The sequence below is a fragment of the Salarias fasciatus genome, chromosome 3 (genome assembly GCF_902148845.1).
Source record: "Salarias fasciatus chromosome 3, fSalaFa1.1, whole genome shotgun sequence".
NCBI lineage: Eukaryota > Metazoa > Chordata > Actinopteri > Blenniiformes > Blenniidae > Salarias > Salarias fasciatus.
In genome coordinates, this window is record NC_043747.1 from 16,385,223 (window position 1) to 16,407,462 (window position 22,240).

General features: G+C 45.5%; 1 protein-coding gene and 2 long non-coding RNA genes across 3 annotated transcripts; 2 read left to right on the forward strand and 1 right to left on the reverse strand.

The window, feature by feature from the left end:
• The first annotated feature begins 88 nt into the window (after positions 1 to 88).
• LOC115408215 (uncharacterized) lies at positions 89 to 5,358 on the forward strand. Its single transcript, XR_003933750.1, has 2 exons — positions 89 to 2,520; positions 3,418 to 5,358. It is a non-coding gene; the product is annotated as an uncharacterized LOC115408215 (long non-coding RNA).
• LOC115408237 (uncharacterized) lies at positions 4,435 to 13,029 on the reverse strand. The gene is made up of 2 exons (XR_003933754.1): positions 12,746 to 13,029; positions 4,435 to 6,643 (listed from the first exon to the last, which is right to left on the reverse strand). It is a non-coding gene; the product is annotated as an uncharacterized LOC115408237 (long non-coding RNA).
• wrap53 (WD repeat containing, antisense to TP53) lies at positions 6,409 to 20,301 on the forward strand. Its single transcript, XM_030118849.1, has 10 exons — positions 6,409 to 6,700; positions 7,818 to 7,986; positions 9,807 to 9,902; positions 10,403 to 10,511; positions 12,545 to 12,633; positions 14,453 to 14,676; positions 16,787 to 16,998; positions 17,994 to 18,097; positions 18,186 to 18,329; positions 18,616 to 20,301. The coding sequence occupies exons 1-10, from the start codon at positions 6,466 to 6,468 to the stop codon at positions 18,863 to 18,865; spliced, it is 1,632 nt and encodes a 543-aa protein (XP_029974709.1). The 5' UTR covers positions 6,409 to 6,465; the 3' UTR covers positions 18,866 to 20,301.
• The last annotated feature ends 1,939 nt before the right edge of the window (positions 20,302 to 22,240 follow it).

The following is a 22,240-nucleotide window of genomic DNA, read 5'->3' on the forward strand; positions in this document are numbered from 1 at the left end:
AGATGTATGAAACATAAGAGGCCATTTTTGTCTTTTTTTTTTTCTCTCTCTCTTTTGTTCAGATGGTTATTTTATATTTTCATGTTTAGCGCGTGTGCGTGCGTGTGTGTGTGTCCCTTTCCAAGCAGGGACTGGAGGCGTGTGTGTGTGTGTTTTGAGAGAGTGACTGAATTAGCGAGAGAGAGAGAGGGAGAATTGCACAACACATCCTTTTCTCTCACCAGCTCTTCATCCCCCAGATAGAGAAGAACAGCATCCATTTGTAAATGTTAGCTTTGCTCTCATCACACGATGACCACCACTAGTTTTGATTTCCCTTTAGCTCCTCCCCCCCACCCCGCCACCAGGGAGGGGGGGGGCCGGCGAATCATAAGGGACGTGACTGTGTGCGTGCGCGCATCCGCGTGAGATTTGTTTTTGTATGTATGCGTGCGTGCGTGTGTGCGTGCGTTCTCCGTGTTCATTTACTGTCGATAGAAATGAGTTCAGACTACAGGTACTCATTTTGAATACATGTGCTGTTTATTTTTGTTTTGTTTGTTTTGTTTTTTTGTATGTGTATGAATGCACATTTGTGCCTAAGAACTTGGATAGGGTGCATGGCCATTGAGACATTAACTCTTTTTTGAGAGCGAGTGCGATGTGTGTCAGTGCTCAGCACAGTATGTAAAGTATGTACGTTTCTATGGTAAAAATATTTCTAGTCGAGCGCAGGGGTGATCCATCGGAAAGGTTTTAAGTCCAGTCTGGTTTTTTTTTTTTTTTTTTCCTGGGGTGTGATCACGTTGCCTTTTGTCAGCTCTCGAACTTGTGAATGAAAGGTGTCGAGTTTCTGACTCTGGAAAAAAAAATACACATAAAAAAGAAAAGAAAAAAAAATACAGCATCTTAATGTGCGTGTGCACAGGACGGTGCATGAAATGTTAGCATATTGTGTTACTTATTCGTTGTTGCAATTTGGTAATGACGAGTTTTCTTTTTTTAAATGAGAAATATATATGAATATATACATTATATACAAAGTTTAAAAAGTATTTGGACTAAGATGATGAGCACTTGGGGCTGCTATTTTTGTTGTGTGTTTTTAAAAACAATTTTTTTTCTTAATTTGTTTTTTTCATTTTTGTTTCATTATTGCCATGTGAAGTGTGTATTATTTCTTTCTTAAGAAAAATATTGAATGTATTCCAAAAAGAAAAAAAAAAAACATGACGAGAAACCCATGCTGATACCAGATTTTCTTTTTCCTCAGAAGATTTCAAAAATGGAAACAAAATACAGAAAAGCTTCAAAGAGTTTAGCGAGGTCTTTTTTTTTTTTTTTCCTCCTTTGTTTTTTCATTTACATCGCGGAGAAGGAAAAAGAAAAGTCGGGATGGATACAGTTGAACACACTGCCTCTACAATCCTGGTCATACAAACAGTGACTAAAAGAAAGGACTCTTTCTATTCCATACTGGAGCTTTGGTTGTTTACAAACCACATGGATATCTGTGGGCGCATTTTATTTTATTTTATTTTTTTGTTTTGATCCCACACGAGACGGGTGGGGTTTGCAAGTGCGCTTCTGCCATACGGACATTGAGTGGTGTTGGGTTTATTTTTTTTATTTTTATTTTTTTTTGTTTTTGGAGGAAGAGCGGCAGGCATCAGCACGGGCGAGACCCTCGAACTGGACCCGTGCTCGTGGCGGCGGGTCGGCCGTGGAGCGGACTCTGGGGAAGGGAGGGGGGGTTTGGTGCCCCCGATGTGTGGAGATCAGAGTGCGTGGGGGGGCCACAAAAAAAAAACAAAAAAAAACACCCCACCACCACCCTGGAGGGGACGGAGAGGGCAGCATCAGTACACCTGCGACGTGCACTCTGTCTTCACACCCTGCCCTCATCAACTCACCTATGCACTTTTGTTCATTCAAGCTGTGAGGTACAATTTCGGGGATGGGAGCACAATTACAACAGGAGGATTGCTGCGACTTTGACAAAGTCACTGAAAAGATATTCCCAAACTGAAAAAAGAAAAAAGAGACTCGAGAAGACGGTCTTCTTCTCCCACCTCCTGTATATAACCATATTTTTGTATTATCTTTCAGAGTAGAAAGAAAAATTTGCAAATGGATGAAGGAAAATTCATGAAAAAGTTGATTATATGGAGTGAATGTTCTTCAAGAAACTTTTTTTTTTATTTTTGAATTTTTTTTTTTTTTTTTTTTTTTTGAGATGGACTCGCTGTGAGTTTTTTCTCTTGAGTTCGCCAGTAACCCCGAAACGTTCGTGGATGGAGCGAAAGGGGTCAAAATAACAAAAAAAAAAACAAAAAAAAAACACCCCACCTGGACTTGAGGTGTGAGACGTGCTGCCGTGGCTCCAAGACTGACTGATAGTAACTTATCATCGAGGTCGCAGCGGCGGCGGGAGAGCCGGTCGTCGGCGGAGGAGGCGGAGACGCCTCCACTTCCTCTCCAAACCCGGCGGAGGCCTCCGGAGCTGAAGGGTGACCGCTCGAGGAAAAACGCTCGGTATTGGTGAGAGCCGCTTACTTTTTATCAGTTCTGAATGTTTCTTTTATGAAGCCCTCTTGTATAACACATAAGTACATTATAGCACTGTATAACTATAGTTATAAACACTCAAATGATCACAATCCTTTATAACATCAGACCTAACCCTAATCCTATGCTGTACAGTGGGTTATAAAGCATTGTGATCATTTATGAGCGTTTATAACTACTTATGTGTTATACAGGAGGGCTTCAAGTAAAGTGTTGCCAAACTTGGACTCCACTTTTTACCTTGTCATTTTTATACTTTCACAAAATAACATAACTTTTTAATTAATTTCCACCACGTGTTCAAAACCTTTATAATCCCTCAGCTTTATAAGACCAAATAATGTATCTGTAGTCATCTTGTCACCAAAAGTTTAACACCCGAACTATCAATGGCCACAGTTGGTTGAGTTATTTTATGGCACTTTATCATTTACTTAATTATCAGCTTGTGTTGCGTTTTCGCACTATAAACATGTCACTCATAAATAAAGCTGCACTGCAGTAATAAGATGAAGTTGATCTGCTTGGAGGAAGTCCAGCTGGTCGTCTCTGGTTCTTGTTCCCACATCAGAGTGCTGGACAGTAAAGAGGATTTATGACACTTTCGAGGGACCGGATGGTTGTTCGATTTATTTGTTTTAGAAGCGTAATTCAAGTAGACGATCACTGCCAGTAGTTTTAAAATAAGATTAGGATCAGAATAATTCAAGCTTCACACCCTACCAATATAAACTGTAAATAAAACTACTATAAAATTTGGTAGATTAAGAAAACGTGAGTGAAAACTTGGAATATGCACGGCCTCCTTCCTTCGTTCCGTTTGATGAGGATAACGTTCGGATGCTTTCTTTCTCTCTGTCTTTCTTGTAGGAATCTGGCTGTACTTTATTTGCTGCCCTCTGCAAGGAGGATCTATTCTACAGCCAGCCCATGAGCCAGTTGTCCCTAAACCTGTCCCTTTGAACTTTAACCCCCCTCCCCAACCCTTCAAGAAACTCTTTCTTGACCTCGGACTGGGCAGGCCAATGGCATTATCAGTCGGACAGTTACCAGATGGAGTTACAGGTTCATCATCTGCTTTGACAGCTTCGACCGCGCGCTCTGGAGCAGAGCGGGGCGCGCGCACGGCGGTCCCCTTCACCGGCGGGTCTGCCTGCATGTCAGAGACAGAGCGCCGCGGTGGGCGTGGCGGTACTACCTCTCAGCCACCGGGAATCCCCCCCCCTGCAAGCGGCGGAACTGGAAGAACTGAAAGAATTGTACAAAGAAAAAAGAAAAAATACGCAAAACGAACTTGAAAACATGACAAACAAACAAAAAAACTACATGCCACATAGATTTCTCGTGTCCAAAGGAGCAGCAGACACACTACATGCACAGTGGCAGCGAAAGTTACATTGGCTCTCCTCTGGAACCATTTGTCTGCACACACACACACACACCACACAGTATCAAACCACACAGACACACACGCAAGCATCGACGCTCACCAGTATAAAAACGCTGAGCTCTGTAAATAGTGTAAAAAAAAGTTTTGTTTTGATTTCTCTCTCATAGTGGATTTTTTTTTTTCTTTTCGCTTTATTTCTCTGTTCAACATGCCTTAAAATTGTATAGTTCAGTCTTGAACGCCGGGCTGAAAAAAAATTTCTCTGTGACGAATTTAAGTTGGAAGCCACCTGGATAACTGTACTCTAGAGGTTTCAGCCAGACCGCTTTCTGTTGGCCAACAGAATCGTCCTGTATAAACTTGCTGATCTCCTTTAAAGTTTCCTAGTTGACTGCGGAATAAAGCAGCAAGTACCTTTTTTTTTTTTTCTTCTTCTTCTTCCTTTCTTTGGATTGAGCTAATTTTGCAGGTGGTTGGCTTTTGTTGCCCTTTATTTCTTGTTTTCATTCAAATGAGGAGTTGGTTTTGTTCAGATCTCATATTTCCATTCTAGCTGAAGGTGCAGGCTTAATAAAAGGGCTGCGGTCTGTACCGTCGGGGGCTGAGCTGATCGGGAAGGGTTCCGAAACTTGTTGCTGTGGGGGAAAGGTCGGATACGAAGCGGAGCATCGGGGTCAAACTTGGCGTGATATTTTAACACTCCAGTAGACTTCAGAGTTAGTAAGACACAAAGTACTTATTATTTAGTTTTTTGAGATGACAGCTTGTCTAAAAAGAGGTTTTTGTAGCAGCATGCTTGTATGGTCTTGAGAGTTGTGACGCCTGAACCTGAAGGTTGGGGTCCTTCTGATCGTCAGTACCTGAAGAGAAGCCAGTGTCTTTGCTCTGTGTGTCTCTATAATAGGATTCCAGAGATTTACATTTTTTAGCCAACCATTGTATCAATGAAAGCTAAACCGTGTGCAGTTTTTAAAACTTCGATGGCGTCCGACGCGTGATCCATTGAAGACACGTTGAGGTTTTGGCGTGGAGCCACTGTAACCGTGGAAGAGATACTGTATTTTTTTTGCTCAATCGTTGCATCGCCGAAGCAGAGAAATCATCCTGAAACATACAAATATGTTATCGCGTCTACGTAAAGACAGAAAGTCCTCGATGACCGGCTGCAGCTGTTTGAGATGATCTTTTCCTGTTGACTTCAAGATATCGAGGAGCTTATTCGACTCCCGTGTAGCTGCGTATCCGACCACATCCCAGTGAGACCCGCCGATCAGCCCAGCTCCCGCGCTTCATAAGTTTTTGAATGTTGTTGAAATGACAGCATACATGTAAAAGAAACTGTTTTGGAAAAGAACAACAGAAAGACGTGTAAATAGTTTGGCTTTTGTTTGAAGAACAAAATAAATACTGAATAAATAGCATTTAGCTGTGACTGGCTTGGTGTTTGTCAGTGGACTTATTTTATGGCGTCTGAGTGGAAAGAAACACAACTAACTTGTACAACATAAGTTAAATTTCACACAAAGCTTTAATTGAACTGTATGTGGTGACTGAACTAAAATGTGTTTCATGATCCTCGACTCTCCCTGAATAACATTTTGACAAGTTTTGAACCTTAAAGGAGAGCTGTACACTTAATACCCACTTCCATACTTATATTGACAAAACAGACAATATATATGCTCTTCACATGCTTTCTCACTTTTTTCTTGGTAATTATAATTTTTCTATTTAATATTTTTTTTATTTTTTTTAGCAGGTTTTTCAAAATGAGACTTACATTTATGAATGAATGTTAAATAAAATTCAATTAAATAAAAAAAAAAAAACAAGCAGGGAGTTCACTTCTCGCCGGGAACAGGAACTCTCGCGATACTTGGAAACACATGGCCGCCTTCAGTGTTTACAACTTCTTTTAACGAGCTGGTGAGAAGAAACACGAAGTGCTTGAAGCGGAGCCGCGTCCCCCTTTTTTCTTTTTTATGCTTAATCCGGCTCTGGGTCGAGCCTCGACGCCAACAGAGAGAGACGTGTTTGCGGCCAAACTGCGAGCAAAACCGACGCGCCAAGCGAGAGGTGAGACGGATACGTAGCTTCAGAGTGTTAGCACGGGCTAATGCTAATGTTTGAAAAGGCGCTGTAAAGAAGCCAAAATGCTCTAAATCAAGAGGTTATCTTCATTTTCACATTATTTATATGTGTGAAGGCAATAAATAATGAGTTGTGGGGGTAATTGGGATTAAATTGACATGAATAGTTGGAAGTGGCAGCATGTCACGACTAGCTACAGGTGTTAAAGCAGACTTCTGCAAATGTCGCTGCTTTGTTCCGACAAGCCTCCGAGTCCAGACTCCCTCGTTTCTGCAGGCTGGTGGATGCTGTGATGTCCTCGTACCCCAGCAGACTCAGACACCCACACTGCAGGAGGAAGCACTATCCCAGCAGCACCTACCTCACCCACGTCTGACAGCCAACCCCGGGACGCGAGGAGCCGGAGAACCGGGGGGGATCCGTCAAGCCGGAGGGAGATGTCGGACTCGGCTGGAGGGGGCGAGAGCGGGGGTGCGGTGGGTGCGGTGCAGGACTCGGAGGCGGACAGCGAGCCTCCTCAACGGGCTCCAGCTTCACCCCCTGATGAAGGCTCAGATGGGGCGTCGTCGCCTTCTGCCAAGCGGCCCAGGATGAGCGAGGAGGAACCGAAGCAGGCTGCGGAGTCAGTGGATGAAGAGCTGTCAGCACAAGCAGAGCTCCCACCAGCACAAAGTAAAGTGTAGTTCTAAAGACTCGATGCTCCTCGCTCACTATCTGACCTCAGGAAGGTTTTATGCACATTCCATATTCATGGACAGTCACAGCTTTTCATAGGCTTGACTGTATTCTGTATTGCACATTTTAAAGCGATACTTCAACATTTTGGCAAATTGGCCCATTTAGCGGAATTCCTTAGTCATTTCGAACAGCATACTTACTTTTTTTGTGAGGGCGAACTATTGTTTATTCAGAGGTGAGTCAGGGAAGGTTTTCAGGACGGACACAATGGAAGTGGATGGTATTTTTGGTTCCCCTCGTCAAAATCTTCAAATACAAAATCCAACAACCCCAAAACACTTTGGTGGACACGTTATAATCCGCACATTCACTACGCTGTGGAACACCAACAAATAATATTGTAGTGTTACGACACTGAAGCAAATACTGGGAACTACTTTTTCTTTTGAAATCACTACGCCCAGACGCCATGTTTAGTAAGTAGTTCCGTCTTAGCAATCTTCGCATAAACAACTCAATCTGGTAATTTTGCATTAATATTTCACAGCGTAGTGAATGTGCGGATTACAACGTGTCCACCAAAGTGTTTTGGGGTTGTTGGATTGTGTATTTGATGAATTTGACGAGGGGAACCAAAAATACCATTCACTTCCATTGTGTCCGTCCCGAAAACCTTCCCCGACTCGCCTCTGAATAAACAACAGCTCGCCCTCACAAAAAGTAAGTATGCTGTTCCAAATGACTAAGGAATTGCGCTAAATGGGCCAATTTGCCAAAATTTTGAAGTATCCCTTTAAGGTGTCTATTGTATCATATATTTCTTATCAGGAGCATGTTGTATTGTATTTTGCACTCTTCAGTGTTTTAACTTCTATTTGTTGTCACGGTGCACTGTTTTCATGCATATATTCTCCATTTTCTGATTTTTATTCTATTTTGCGTGATATATTCTCTACTTTCAGTGTCATATGTTTACACTGCAGGACATCAATGTGAGACAAAATTTCATTTCCACTGTGTGTCTTGTAGGAACAGGTGAATTGACACTAAAGCTCACTTTGATTTTGACATTAGTTGTTCTCATTCCAATAAATGTACTTTCTCTCATCAGAAGCAGAAGATCAATCACAGCCTGAGGAGTTGACAGTCATCGGAGAAGACGAAGAAGAGTGCCATCAGAACGGAGACCGTGGCCGTGACGGCAGTGTCGAAGGAGATCCCAAACCGGAGGAGGAGCACAACGGTGACGGGTCTCCAGACAGCCGCGGTGACGGACAGCAGTAAGTAAAAGGTTTATTTTTAACCTCAGTTCGCATGGCTGGGAGCAAAAAGCATGAGTGACATAACATGAAGCGGCCCGGCAAAGTTCAGTTAAAAATAAATGGAAGGAGACTCTTGGTGCTGGATTTCACTCAGACAAATTATGCAGCCTGAAAAAAAAAACAAACAAAAAAAAAAAACGATCAAGATAAACAACAGTTAGTCCAGAGTCTCTTAATCATCCAGTCAATTTGCAGTAGATCACACTTCTTTTGTTGCACTTAGTCCTGTTTCAGTGAAATCGGTCCAACTTTCTGTCAGTGACAGCTTTTTTTGTTTTGCATAGCTTTAGTGCCCCCGTCAGGCCAAAGCTGAAGTTGCTTTCTGGTTGAAAAAATGGACACTTTCTAACACTGCATTTTCCTCTGACTTCAACTCAAGCCTGACCTTATGATGCAGCGAGACACGACGACCAGTTCGGTGCAGACATTATAATCTGTCTTGATAAATGTCATAATGTATCTCAGCAACGAGAAGTTTCAACTATTAAAATTAAATTCTAACTGCTTGAACCCTTTCTCGGACAAACTTCTACATTTTTTTGTTTGTTTCTTCCATACTAGTTAAATGAACATACAAATTGTGCTTCTAATATGTCATATCTCGGAAAAATCATAAAATTTATATTGATATTTGACATGGAGCCAGTCCTTTACATAAAATTCTCTAATTTCTGTGGAGTTGGGCTTCAGTTCAGGCTGCTGTTGCTGGTGTAATGATGTAAGGCAGGTTTTGTTGACACACTTTGAGCCTCATGTGTATCGTTCAGAGGCTATCAGCCTATCTGAGTATTGTTGAGAAGAATATTCATCCCTTCATTACCGCATCTTCTGATGAATACTTCCAGCAGGATAACACACAAACCTCAAATCTTCAAAAAAAGAAAAAGAACAAAAAAGTGCTCCTGAACCTTAAAGTGGGTTCGATGAAGTCAGAGGTCTTCATAGTCACTAGATTTCATTTCTGAAGAGTTGTGCTGGGGAGTAGTTAGAGAGGAAATGTCCATTGTGGATGTTTTATTGGCCAATCCTGCATCAGCTCTGTAATGTTGGCTCCTCAATATGATCCCACATCTCAGAGGAATGTTTTCAACGCCTCGGCACAAAGAATGAAGGTGAAAGAGGATTCAACCTGCTAGTTATACCTTATGTTTTACCTGGTGTGTTTATAATAAACCTGTGTATTGTGTATGTTATGGTCATTCATGTACAAGTACAGTTTAGAAAAATGATCTTACAATCATTTTTCTTTGCTTACAGTTGAGTACAGTGTGGTTCCTCTTCACCTGCTGCAGTTTCATAACACACTTAAGTGTCCAAAGCCAAATTTAGACTGACTTTAGCTCTGTGTTGTTTTAAAAACAAGCCATTACCTTGACTTGAATTCACAGTGGAGCATGTGAAAATAAAAAAAAATAGAAATCTGTGCACAAGTCAGGTTGCAGCAAGATGAAGTGATTGATCCTGCAAGAATCTCGTCTTTCCAGGTGTAATATTCGCTGTCACGACGCTCCTCCACTTGAGGTTCGAGTGGGATCAGCAGGAACTAATTACACGTCTGACACCTTCAGTCATCTTGAGAACAAAAACGGAGGAAATGGCTGGAAATACAAAACGATGAAATTAACCTGTGGATGTGTGACGGTTTCATGATTAACTGAACACGGAGATTCAGTCTGATCCACCTCTTGATTCAGCTGTAACCTCAACACAAGTTCACTGTTGAATAATTTGTGATCCCGTTTTTAATTTTTTTTCTTCTTTGTCTTTGCCGTGTGCAGCCTCGGGTTGGATTTTACCCAGAATCCCCAGGTGCTGACTGGATCCTGGGCGGAGTACTCCAGCCTCCCTGAGAATTACCTCAAAGGCTGCAAATGGTAATCTCTGTTCACATCGGCAGCACGCGACGCTTTGAAGGAGCTAAACACGCCGCTGTCGCCGCGTTCGGCTGAATTTTTATTCGTGTTCGTACATAAATATCTACAAAAACGGAACAGATCCACTCAGAGGGGTTTGTGAGCCTCCTGCTCCCTGAAGCCCAACTCTGTGAAGTTGAAACAGAAGATGGATGAATGAATATTTTATTTGATTGTTTTTGCTGCCAGGCAGCTCATCCGAGCTGCTTCTTCCTCCACAGTGTTCTGCCAGCGCTTTCTTTATTTTTTGCTAGATCAGCTGTTTAGATGTTTACATTTTGTGCCCACGATCAGATTAAATATCAAGGACAGTCTTTTGTTCCCTGTGATCATCCAGTTTAAGTTACAGGATACTTTCCCGGATGTTTGTCTTCCTCAGTAAGGTCAGCAAGCACACCTTGCTCTCTTCAGTTAATACATGGTCATCTTTTTCTCATCCTCCCTCTCCTCTCCTCACTCAGGGCCCCCGATGGTTCTTGTATCCTGACCAACAGTGCAGACAATGTACTCCGGGTGTACAACCTCCCTCCGGAGATTTACAGCTACAACTGGGATCTGCTCCCCGAGATGGTGAGCAGGCAGATATGCGGTCCAAAGTTAAGAGTGTCCTCCATAGTTTTCAGTTATAAAAGGACATAAAGTGGATATAAAAAGTCTACACACCCCTGTTGAAATGCGAGGTTTCCGTGATGTAAAAAAATAACAGCAAGACAAATAATTTCACAACTTTTTCCACCTTTAATGTGACCTATAACCTTTATAACGCAATTGAAAAAACAAGCGGAAATCTTTCAGGAAGATGAAGTAAAAATAGAAAAACTGAGATAATGTGGTTACATAGGTGTGCACACCCTTTTATAACTGGGGAAGTGGCAGTGTTCACAATTAACCAATTACATTCAAACTCAGGTTAAACTGGAGTCAGCATGGAAGTGCCTCTGATCAACCCCAAATAACGTTCAGCTGTTCTAGTAGGCTTTTCCTGACATCTTCAGCACAAGCCATGGTCTGCAGAGAGCTTCCAGAGCATCAGAGGGATCTCATTGTTCAAAGATATCAGGTGAAGGCTACAAAACAATTTCCAAGAGATTAAACACACCATGGAACACGGTGAAGACCATCATCATCAAGTGGAGAAAATATGGCACAACAGTGACTTTACCAAGAACAGGACGTCCGTCCAAAATTGATAAGACGAGTAGAAAACTTTTCAGGGAGGCTGCCAAGAGGGCAACAGCAACACTGAAGGAATTTCTGGCAAGTACTGGCTCGTTTCATACATGTGACAACAATCTCCCGTCTTCTTCATATGTATGGGCTATTAGGGTAGAGTGGCAGGATGGAAAAGCATCCATTCCCAGCTTCATTTTTCAAGAAGACATCTGAAATTTCCCTAACACATGTGAGAAAGTGTGTTGATATGTTCTCATAATTCCAAAAGGTACATTTGGCGCTAAAACAACACTGCACGTCACCAAAATAACACCATACCTACAGTGAAGCACGGTGGTGGCAGCATCATGCTTTGGGGCGGTTTTTCTTCAGCTGGAACCGGGACCTCAGTCAGAGTGGATGGAATTATGAACAGTCCAAAATACCAGTCGGTGTTGGCACGAAACCTTCGGCCTTCTGTTAGAAAGCTGAAGATGAAGAGGAACTCCATCTTTCAGCACGACAATGACCCAAAGCGCACGTCAAAATCAACAAAAGAACGGCTTCACCGGAATAAGATGAAGGCTTTGGAACGGCCCAGCCAGAGTCCAGACCTCAATCCCATCGATGGGGTGATCTGAAGAGGGCTGTGCACAGGAGACGCCCCCGCAGTCTGTCAGATCTGGAGCGGTTTTGCAAAGAAGAGTGGGGAAACTATTGCCACATTAAGATGCTCCACACTGATTGGCTCCTACCTGAAAAGACTAAGTGCTGTAGTAAAAGCCAAAGGTGCTGCAACAAAGTATTAGTTTAAAGGTGTGCATATTTATGCAACCAGGTTTTTTGTTTTTTTGTTTTTTTTTTTCAGTTGCATTGCACAGGTTATAGGTCACATTAAAGGTGGGAAAAGTTGAGAAATTATTTGTCTTGCTGTCATTTTTTTACATGCAAGGTTTCAACAGGGGTGTGTAGACTTTTTATATCCACTGTATGTCTCTCGGAGCCACTGCTGCTCGATCAGCCATGCTTCTGAGACGAGATCATCATTTCCACACACTTGTTGGGCGAAATCTTGAGAGAATAAAGACTTATCCTGTTATAATAAAGTAGCTGTTCAGTCTTTTGTGTTCTGGGAAATCTTAAGTGGTCGAGCCCAATCTCCTAATTGTATTACCAGCTGGTTGATTGGGATCACTGAGCAAAAATAATTGAAATATAATCCATTTCCTTCCACTTACACAGATCTCACAGCCTCTGTGATAAGGGCAGAAAATTGGGCGTTGATTGCTCTGCTTCTCACATGACTTTTGATGGTGGATTTCACTCCAAATAGTATCAGAATCGGGGCCGACGTCTCCCCGACGGTCATCTGACCCACATTTCTTAACAGCATGTGTTTGAGCCCTGGTATTCCTGACCGCCTGCTTCCTCTCCTGTAATCCCTTTGGCAGAGTCCGGTGCTGCGTATGGCCGAGGGAGACACCGTCTACGACTACTGCTGGTACCCCAAGATGAACTCCATGGCGCCGGACACGTGCTTGTGAGTGGAGCGAGGCCTCGTGTGACGCGCTTAGGAGCAAGGCTGAAACATCTGATGTGCACAAATGTAAAAAAAAAAAAATCCTCTGAACCTTCCCCTGGGGTCGACTTACTTCTGGTTGGTGGTTCGGTGTGGATTATAGCGTTGAGCATTTTCCGACGGACTGTCCGAAGACGCCGCAGCGAGTCGGTGACTCACTCTCTGATCCCCGCGGTTCGCACTTGTCGTGGGAGTCGGTTCCCGGCGTGGCGAGGAGCTGTGAAAGCTTTCTGATGCGTCTCGTTACGAGTGAAGACTTGGCCGTCTGCCTCGCTCGCAGTCCGCCCGGCTGTTTGAGGCCCGCCGCGATTCAGCCCACCGCCGGCCCTCCCGAGTGCAGACGGCACCTGCGGGGCGTCTCGCCATTCCCTCCACTCGACGCCTCTCCTTTCATCTTCATTTTTTTTTTTTCCTTCTCGCCGTGCGTGCCGCGCTCTCAAGCGGGCGTTCAAAATGTGGCGATTACGACATCACCGGCGCGTCGGGGCACGCGCCGTGAAGCGGCGCCAGCTCCGGCGAGCGCGCGGAGAAAGCGGGCCCCGTCTGCGGTCACGGCCGCGCTAACGAGCCGGGGTCAAGTTGCCAGCAGTTTTGGCGGCGGACGCCCCTCCCTCCCCGAGCTCCCATCATCCTCCAGTCACGGCTCCCCGCCCTCGGACAGTTCCCTCTGATCGGGACCCAGCGCTGGCACGGCTCCACGCTAACACCAAACAGCCTCCGCCGAGCGGTGGGAGGGGGAGTCAGGAGAGCTGGAGATGAGAGTTGTGCAAACAACAAATGCTTCACGCAGACAGCGGAGCGCCGGAGCGCGCCCGTCACCGACGTGCCAAAGCCGCGTAAACGCCCGCCTGTCAGGAGGATGAGGATGTCGGCTGGAGCCGACAGCGGATAACCGTTGATCTCCGTCCGATTGCCGTCGCCTGCCGTGAGCGAGCCTCCCCGCAGGGGGGCGCAGCCGGCCAGGTGGCGGCACGGCCAGATGAAAGAACGCGGTCTCGGTTATTAAAAGAACTTGACAAGCGAACCTGCTCTGCCTCCCTCTCTCCTGCCGGCTCCTCTTCGCCGTCGTTTCGTCTCCACGCTCCGGCTGCCAAGAGCCGCGTGTTGTTGACGCCCCCCCTGCAGAGAGGGAATAAGGGCCCCTGTTATGGCTCGGTTAAGTTGCAGCGAGTTCCAGGCATCGCTCCAAGCTAGCAGCAGTCTAGCATTATAATTGGGCATTTCCCTGCTCTGGAATAAAGCCGCGACTCAGAGGGGCCATAACGGAACACGGCGGCGGCGGCAGGGGCTAATTTCCTTTGTCTAATTGAGCCGCAGTGATGTTTCAGCATTTGTTCAGCGCCCAATAATTGGAGTTAAAAAGGCACGGCTCAGTGTTTGGCCCTGATTTGAATCAATAAGAGTCTGCCGCGGCTCTTGTCTCCAAAACGAGGCGTTGATGCGCCGATCCTCTCAGGTGGATGTGCCGCAGCGCAGGAAAATGAAAGTCTCGGCGCACAATAGATGTTTCAGACGACCGCCGGCAGCTGCTTTTATTCGAATCCGTTCTGTGTTCTTCATTTGCCGCTAAACCGTGTTTTTACGACTTTCCCCGGCGCTAATTGACATATAATAACTTCTCACTAAGTTGCTTCACAGCACACTGGTTATAGCCTCTAAAGTAACTTTTCTTAATTGCTCGCTGGAACCGAAACCCCCGTGGGAACAATTAAGATTGACTCTCAGTGCTTCTTAACCCTTTCCTCACACTGTGTCTCCTCCTCCTCCTCCTCCTCTGCAGCCTCGCCAGCAGCAGCCGCGACAACCCCGTCCACGTGTGGGACGCCTTCTACGGCGAGGTGCGCGCCAGCTTCCGGCCCTACAACCACCTGGACGAGCTGACGGCCGCCCACTCGCTCTGCTTCTCGCCGGACGGGGCGCAGCTCTACTGCGGCTTCGACAAGACGGTCCGGGTCTTCCACACCGAGCGTCCCGGGAGAGACTGCGAGGAGCGGCACACCGTAGGTCAGTCAGCACCCGCACTCCGGCTGGATCCGTCAGAAAGCGACGGTCACCTCACGGTCTGATGAATCAAGTCACATCTGCTGATTAAATCCTTAGTATTCTTGTCAGTTTGTTGGACTTTATTTAAGAGGAAATGGTGAAAGAACAGCAGTGTGAGTGTAAAGCTGCAGTAGAACAGAGGAAACGCAGGGATCAGTCCAGGAGATTTAAAGCGGCACAATTTTCACTTCAGTTAATGACAAATAAATGGTGCTTTACCTAAAAAAAGGAAAAAAAAATTTCTCAAACTGGGCTCTTTGTTGCGGCTGTAATATTTGCGTTGTGAGGCCGGCTGGACGGCGGCCAGCGGCCGTCATCTCCTCACAGGCCGCCGTAACGGTGCCACCTGGATTTTAAAAAATGTAACAAACAGAGAGAGGGTTTATTAAAAATAATAAATCTTCTTTGAGTAGGAGCGGGGTAATAGGAACACGTTAAGCCTAGGAGTGTGTATGGGTCGATTCTTTGTAATGAAAATATTTTATCGTGCAGTTAATCAGAGTTTCTGTTAATTGCAGCCTGTTTTCACCCTGAGATCACAGGGGATGATTTAAACACAATCCAGCTGGAGCCAAAATTCTTAAATGTGAGAATTTACTTTAAATTTTCAAACAAAACTGAAGAGTTATGCCATAATTAGTTCAATTGTGTATTCTTTTTTCCTGGTGCACAGACAGGAGAGAGTTGCGGCCTGGTTTTGGCCCACGGGCCTCATGTTTAACACTCATAGTTTAAAGCGTAGAGCGAACGTGAACATGTTGTGGGAGACCGGTTTGTGTCTTTCAGTTCAGCTCCGGTTTCAAGCTGCTTTCTATTTGCTTCAAGCTCGGTGATTTTAAAAAGCACGTTTTATTAATTTAGGGCCTTTTCCGCTGTTGTGAAGTGGGAGTAATAACAGACTCCTTCTGCAAGGCGTCCATTAAAGTATCAGGGTATAAATAATTCCTACTTCTTAATGATAGTGTTCCTCTCTTCTTCTAACGAGACTCAACTGTGTCTCTTTGTTTTCTTTATTATCTGGACATCTGCAGTTAACGGAAAGCAGTGTTTAGAAGTAGCTTTTTTTTTCCTTGATTTTTGTTGAAATATGGTTGAAATAGGTTGAAATAATTAAGTGAGGGGAAACTCGATAGCTCGCTCCTCTCGTGGTTGAGAGTCTGATGACTCCTGGTGATCCTGGTTATTACTGTAACATATTAATTCGTGTGAAATATCTAAAACTCTGCAAAAGTAAGAGTCGCTTTGAGAACTCCCGGTTGTTCAAGGACACTCCCGACTGTTGGATTAAACAATAATTTCCAGCTCGAAATGCACTCACGTTGACAGACAATGAGTAAACAGGACGTCGCGAGAAGCATAATGTGAATCAGTCGGGTTGTTTTTTTTTTTCTTTCCCTCCCCTCCTCTCCTTCCAGCGAGCGGCTGTCTGACAGCTGGCTGTCACGTCTCACAGACTCCGGCGTCCTTGAACATACCAGCAAGGAGAGTTTTTATTATGTACTTGTGACAAGAAAATAAAGAGAAGCCAGTGTTTACTGTGATGAATTCCTTATCTCTGTCACTTATTTCAAACGGCTTCAGTTCAGGGGAAGGCTTTTTGTGTTGTTGTTGTTGTTTTTTTTCCTGCGTATTTTTTATGCACTGGAGCGAAGTGAACTTCTGTCTGGTTTGTCGTTAATGAGCTCCGCTCTGAAAACACGATCAAATAGGGTTTTATTTTTCAAGTCAAAGGCCAGGTTTCCACATCTGCCATGATTGTTGTATTATTATTTATTGAATAATGTGACACGGCGTACAGGAGGAAGGGCTCGCTCTCGGGTAGGAACAGAACCGGGCGTCAGATGAAGCAGAGTTTTAGTTTATTCTAACAGGAAAGTCTCGGCCTGCTCGGTTAGCTCGCCGCTGCTTGAGGTTTCAATCCGAAAGAGACGATCCGAACTGGAAAAAACGAGCTCCTCTCAGAGACGCAGCCGCTGCCAGGGAAAGTCGGCTCGCGCTACAAATGGATGGAGCTGAACTCTAAAAAGGCTGGACGCCCTGCCAAACGCTGCTCTCTTGTCCCCACTTGCAGTGAAGAAGCAAGGCCAGAGTGGCATCATCTCCTGCTTTGGCTTCAGCCCCTGCCAGTCTGTTTACGCCTGCGGCTCCTACTCCCGCTGCGCCGGCCTCTACTCCTGCCAGGACGGCACCCTGCTGGCCCTGCTGCCCACCCGCCACCACGGGGGCCTCACCCACCTGCTCTTCTCCCCCGACGGCAACTACCTGTACACGGGCGGACGGAAGGTGAGGTCACGGCGTTCGACGAAGCTGATCGGCCTTTGAAGCTCCGCCAGAGGAGTCAAAAGGCTAAAAGGATTCGCCGTGAAGGCCGCGCGGATTCCCTCGGTCTGAATTAAAGTAGGAACGGCCTCCGACGTCTGGTTTGTGAGTTCTGGCAGCCCCGCGACGCACGGAAGCTGAAAAGCAGCAGCCGGTAGATGATTTAGTGTCCTCGGTTCAAACCCGTCGCCTTCCCGTTCGGATGAGAGAGTGGACGTGTTAACACTCGGAGGAGGCGATGAGGGGAAAGAGGCCTCGTGAAAATAACCATCAGCCAGACGGAACATCTGGAGGAATCGCGTCTGGGTTTTTTCATCTGCAGTGTGACGGGGGAAGGAACGAAAGCTGCTCCACAACATTAAGTATCACTCAGTGATAACGGCGGGCAAGAAAGTGTGAGTTTTTTCTGCAGTTTCCGTGTAAACAGACGTCGTCTTCAAACCGTTTCTGAATCAATAATCTTCATTGGCTGCTTCACTTTGAAACGCGGATTGACAACTCGATAAATCAAGTCAATAATGTCGTCATCTTGCGTGTTATTTACATCTGTTCCCTTCAAAAAATAAATCGAGAATCAAGCCATTCTTCAAGTAGCGTTCATGTTCAGGGAAATAGAAAGACAGTGTGGATATTCACCGTTTTCATCCTTTGGGAAACCGCAAAGAATGCTGGCGTCTCTTTGATCATCATTTTCCGCCGGTGTTTCCGTCGGCCGTTGGAAGCTGCGGCTCGTCGCTGCAGGCTCATTACGCTTCGCAGCGGCGCGACCTCGTTAAATCCTCACCGTGTTAAAACCGTCTCTGTCTGCGGTCGCACAGTCCTGACAGCGGCTCCCGGAAGTCAGGCCGCAGATTTTAATCAAATCTCGCTCAGGATGACATGACTGAACGCTGAGATCCGGTTTTCTGCTGTCTTTAAAACAAACGGAGAGTCGTCATTGGCTGGATGTGTGTGTGCAGGATCCAGAGATCCTCTGCTGGGACCTCCGAGAGCCGGGGAAGGTTGTGTTTTCTCTGAAGAGGAACGTGGACACAAACCAGCGCATCTACTTCGACCTGGACCAGTAAGTCAACCGAAACGGAGTCCAGCTGCTCAGTGTGTGAGCTGTCGCTCTGAAGTGTGTGTGTGTGTGTTTGTGTGTGTGTGTGCAGGTCGGGCAGGTACCTGCTGAGTGGAGACACCGAGGGAGTGGTGTCGGTGTGGGACACACACACGGCGTCTCCCGACGGAGACGAGGAGCTGCTGCAGCCTCAGCTCCGCTTCCAGGCGTACTGGGACTGCACCAACGGCGTCAGGTAGGACCGAGAAGCCAACGCTCGCCACACGTTCCCTGAGAAACAGCTGCGACAGTTTGGTTTTAATTGGGTTAATTCTATTTATAGGGACAATATGTAGGGCTAAATAAGGGACCAGCTGCTCCTCTTCTCATTGTGATGAAGATTACTGAATGTCTCTCGACACAGTCGAGGGAAAGTGGCGTTCAGAGAGTTAGAAAGTGTCTGTAGGATGGTTACTTCTTAATTAGATGAGTGTTATGGCGTCGCCGTTTAAACTCCACCCTCCTCTTCCTCCTCCTCTCAGTATTCACCCCTTCATGCCCCTCCTGGCGACCTCCAGTGGCCAGAGGCAGTTCCCGTGGCCCGGCGACAGCGAGGGCGACTCGGCGTCCGACACGGAGGGCGGCGGCGGCGGCGCCGTCATGTCCCAGCGGGACACCCGGCAGGACAACGCTCTGACCCTGTGGTGGGCCGGACCGCTCGGCCCCTCCCCCTCCCCCGAGGGAAACCAGGAGCAGCAGCAGCAGGAGGAGGCGGAGACGGTGGAGGCGTGAAGATCCAGCTCACAGCTCCACCTGCTTCCTGAGAGTGTTTGATGTGTGTGTGTGCGTGTGTGTGTGTGTGTGTGTGGAGCTGATTGCAGATTCATCTCGCTGCTCACGCCGAGGTGGAGAACGACGCCCGGCTCCTCGGTTGATTTGATTGAAGGTCATGTGAGACACAGATACCACATCAAGACTTATGAGTTCGAACACATTAATGCCAGCATCGCTTTTTTACATGGTGGAGGAGGCGACACAGCAGAGTTTTCTTTTTTAACCTTTTTTTTTTTTTACTTGAATCGACTGATTTGAGAAGTTTTCAAGGTATGAGAACAGTCCTGTTGTTTAAACTCAGATATTCACAAACACTTTAAAACCTTAAATTGAGTGAATTTCCCATGAAGTTGCCAATTCTCCAAGCAGATAACAGGTCAGTTTCTTCTACATGTTTTTCTTTCAGGTTTCAGCCAACATGATATATCCAGACTATAAGGGGATAAATCTTCCCCCCGATGTGATCTGTATCCGTGGGTGTGTTTGTTTACGTGTAACGCTGAGGTCTCCTTCCTTGCTATATAGTCCCAGTAAGTGCCATTTGTTCTCGAGCTTTTTCGCTTATTTTTTTTTTCTTTTTGTAAACCGAGTGGATCTCCTGTTTTTAACTTTTTTTTTTTTTAAAAAAAAGAAAAGAAAAATGCAGGAAGTGTGTGTGTTTGCGCGCGTGTGTCCAACAAATGTATATTTTTGTAAAAGCCGTGATGACGATTCTTAATTTTGTGAATGTAACCGCCTCTCTTCCCGCAGCTAGTGTGTGATCACTGTAACCTCACGGGCCCGTCTGAGGACGTCCTCAGTCGGAGGAGTGAGCGTCCGTTACTTTTTCTACAGATTGCGTTTGTACGGGTGGGGAGTGGCGTTCGCGTCTGGGCCGTCTCGTGGGAGTCGGAGATGTCAGAAGTCTCTAGATCGATGGCTCTGCCTGCAACAGGTGGTTTTATTCATGCTGGAGGGGATTAAAAAGCATATCTCTTAACAAATCCACCGTCTCGCTGGTTTCTCTGCTCGGCGCTGAAGGCGGTTCAGAGTCGGACACCCTGTAATAAATATCCCGGCTGCGAGCCAGACGGCGTTCCTCTCCAGTCGAGAGGCGGCTCTTTAGAAGCTAAAGGGACTATTGGCTTTCACTTATGAGATGGAAACTATTCATAGCTTTCACCTTTTTTTTTTTCCCCACACACACACACACACACACGTCCTGCATGAACGCACACACACGAGCACACACTCATGGATTTGATTGTCTGACACCGCGGGGCGCACGCCGAGCCCTGAGCCGCGCTGTTGTGTGGAGCCGGTTGCCTAGCGACCGTCTCCGCCTTGGGAGAGGAAAGTAGGTAGAAAGACGACAGGATGGAAAATTGGAGGGACAGAAAGAGGAGGGGGTGGAGGGGAGGAGGGGAGAAGGCAAACAAGTGCAATAAATAATCCAGTGGCGCGGTGATTGCCGCGTTGTTTGTCTGATGGTCCGGACTCAGACTAACCTGCTGGGGAGCGTGTGCGGTGATGAATCATACATCAGGCCTTTGCACCTCCGGACGACCTGCTGGGAGCCGGCGGCGGCAGAAAGTGAATATCGCACAGAGGTGCTCCGGGTTTGAATCAAGTCAATCTACGACCACTTCCTCGGGCTCGGCGCTCGGTCCCCGAGACCTTCTGCAAACACGCACAGGTCGATTATGTTTTATGGAGCTTCAGAGAATCGTGTCCAGTCTCTTTGATTCAGCAATAACCTCAAGGTACACCTCCAGTTTCTATTACCAGCTTTGAAATGCATTTGAAAGCTGCTGTGATCAGATCTGTTGTAACAATCACTGGAATTAGTGTGAATTTGAAAGTCTGATCAGATCATGTGCCAGAAGGACTTTGTTTTGACCTATTTGACCTGAAGCTTTGCTAATAATTTACATATGCCTTAGTTCTTTAAATCTGTCTATAACCAAAGAAAAAATGAGTTTCTGAGGCAGGGTTTATTGTTCAGAAAATAAATTAAGATTGAAGATACAGCAACACCTATTTTCAAGTCTTACTGGACAAATTATGACCTAGAAAACATTCTTTGTGGTCACAGTGCTGTTGTGATGGCTGCTGCCTGTACGTGTAGTACAGTCACCCTCAAAGGAACAAAGCACGACAGGATTCTGTGTAAAATGCCGCCCAATACATCCTTAATCAATCTGAAAATCGTTTTGTTTGATGAAATTACTCCCACAGGAAGTGAGAAGTGAACATGTGGCTTTAGAAGACAAAAACACCTTAAGAATTTTATCACAAGCATGAAAACGTGTCAAGTGAAAATATTGTTTTTGTGTTTTTATTTCAGGAAAGTTTTGTTTTTGTGACAATTTGAAAATAATCTTTCATCTACGTCCATAGCGATGTTTAAGAAAAGTTTGTATTTTACCACATTTACACTAAAACAGAGTGATGGCGTTTTCACAAAGTTGCATTTTCAGTGGCTACAAGCACCATTGTAGTGTAAACACACCCTGAAGATGCAACCAGAGCTTCCTGTTATCATGTAAACGGGGAATAAAAATCATAATAATGAGTAATGTCACTCAACAGTAAATTAACGGGGAGGTTTTAGAGACACAACAAATACTCGTGGGCTGAGCAGGATATTAGCATCACAGTGTTTATCTCAGAAATAAGATTTTGATATTGATTTTAAATTGATTGACATAATTGAAATATGAAGTTTTACTTTGACTAGCTGCCACAATGCCAAAACGTGAAAGTCTGAGATATAATTTGCAGAGTTTACGTCAAACGTTCACACTGTCGCCACCGACTTCATGACAAAGAAAGACTCTGTACTAACCTTATTCCTGGGAGCTGCTGATTCCACTCCCCACCTTCAGTCAGCTCATTTCTCTGATTTTCAAGCCTCTAAATTTAACGTTTCTTTCTCTAACCCTCATCAGGCTGGCACCCAGCAGCAGCAGCAGCAGCTGTGCTCAGCAAATAACCTGTGACAGGCCTGCTGAACGCTACCTGCCCAGCACCAAATGGCACGCACAATTAACAAGAATGAACTCGCTGCTGCATTTAGCAGCCATCGCGCCCGCCGCCATGTCATTCTCGAAAGGTCAGGACGCTGTTCTATTTGCAGCGTCGTCCCAAAGTCACTCAGAAGAAAAACTCTTTGAAACTTTTTTTTTTTTTCCTCACAAAGTAACAAAGCAGCCATATGAAGTTAGTTTAAATAAAAATGTAACAAAGTTGACTGGTCTGAGTTTGCATGTTCACCCTGTGGAAGTGTGGATAAAAAGGAGGGCTAGATTGGTTGTAAGTTTAAATGATGTAATTATTATTTTCTCAGCTTGT

Bases quoted from the DNA above. Each gene is read 5' to 3' on its own strand.
- wrap53 (XM_030118849.1), top strand. From the start codon at position 6,466: ATGTCGGACTCGGCTGGAGGGGGCGAGAGCGGGGGTGCGGTGGGTGCG. The intron at 10,512-12,544 runs GTGAGCAGGCAG...TCCCTTTGGCAG, and splicing joins GGGATCTGCTCCCCGAGATG to AGTCCGGTGCTGCGTATGGC. The intron at 18,330-18,615 runs GTAGGACCGAGA...TCCTCCTCTCAG, and splicing joins GACTGCACCAACGGCGTCAG to TATTCACCCCTTCATGCCCC.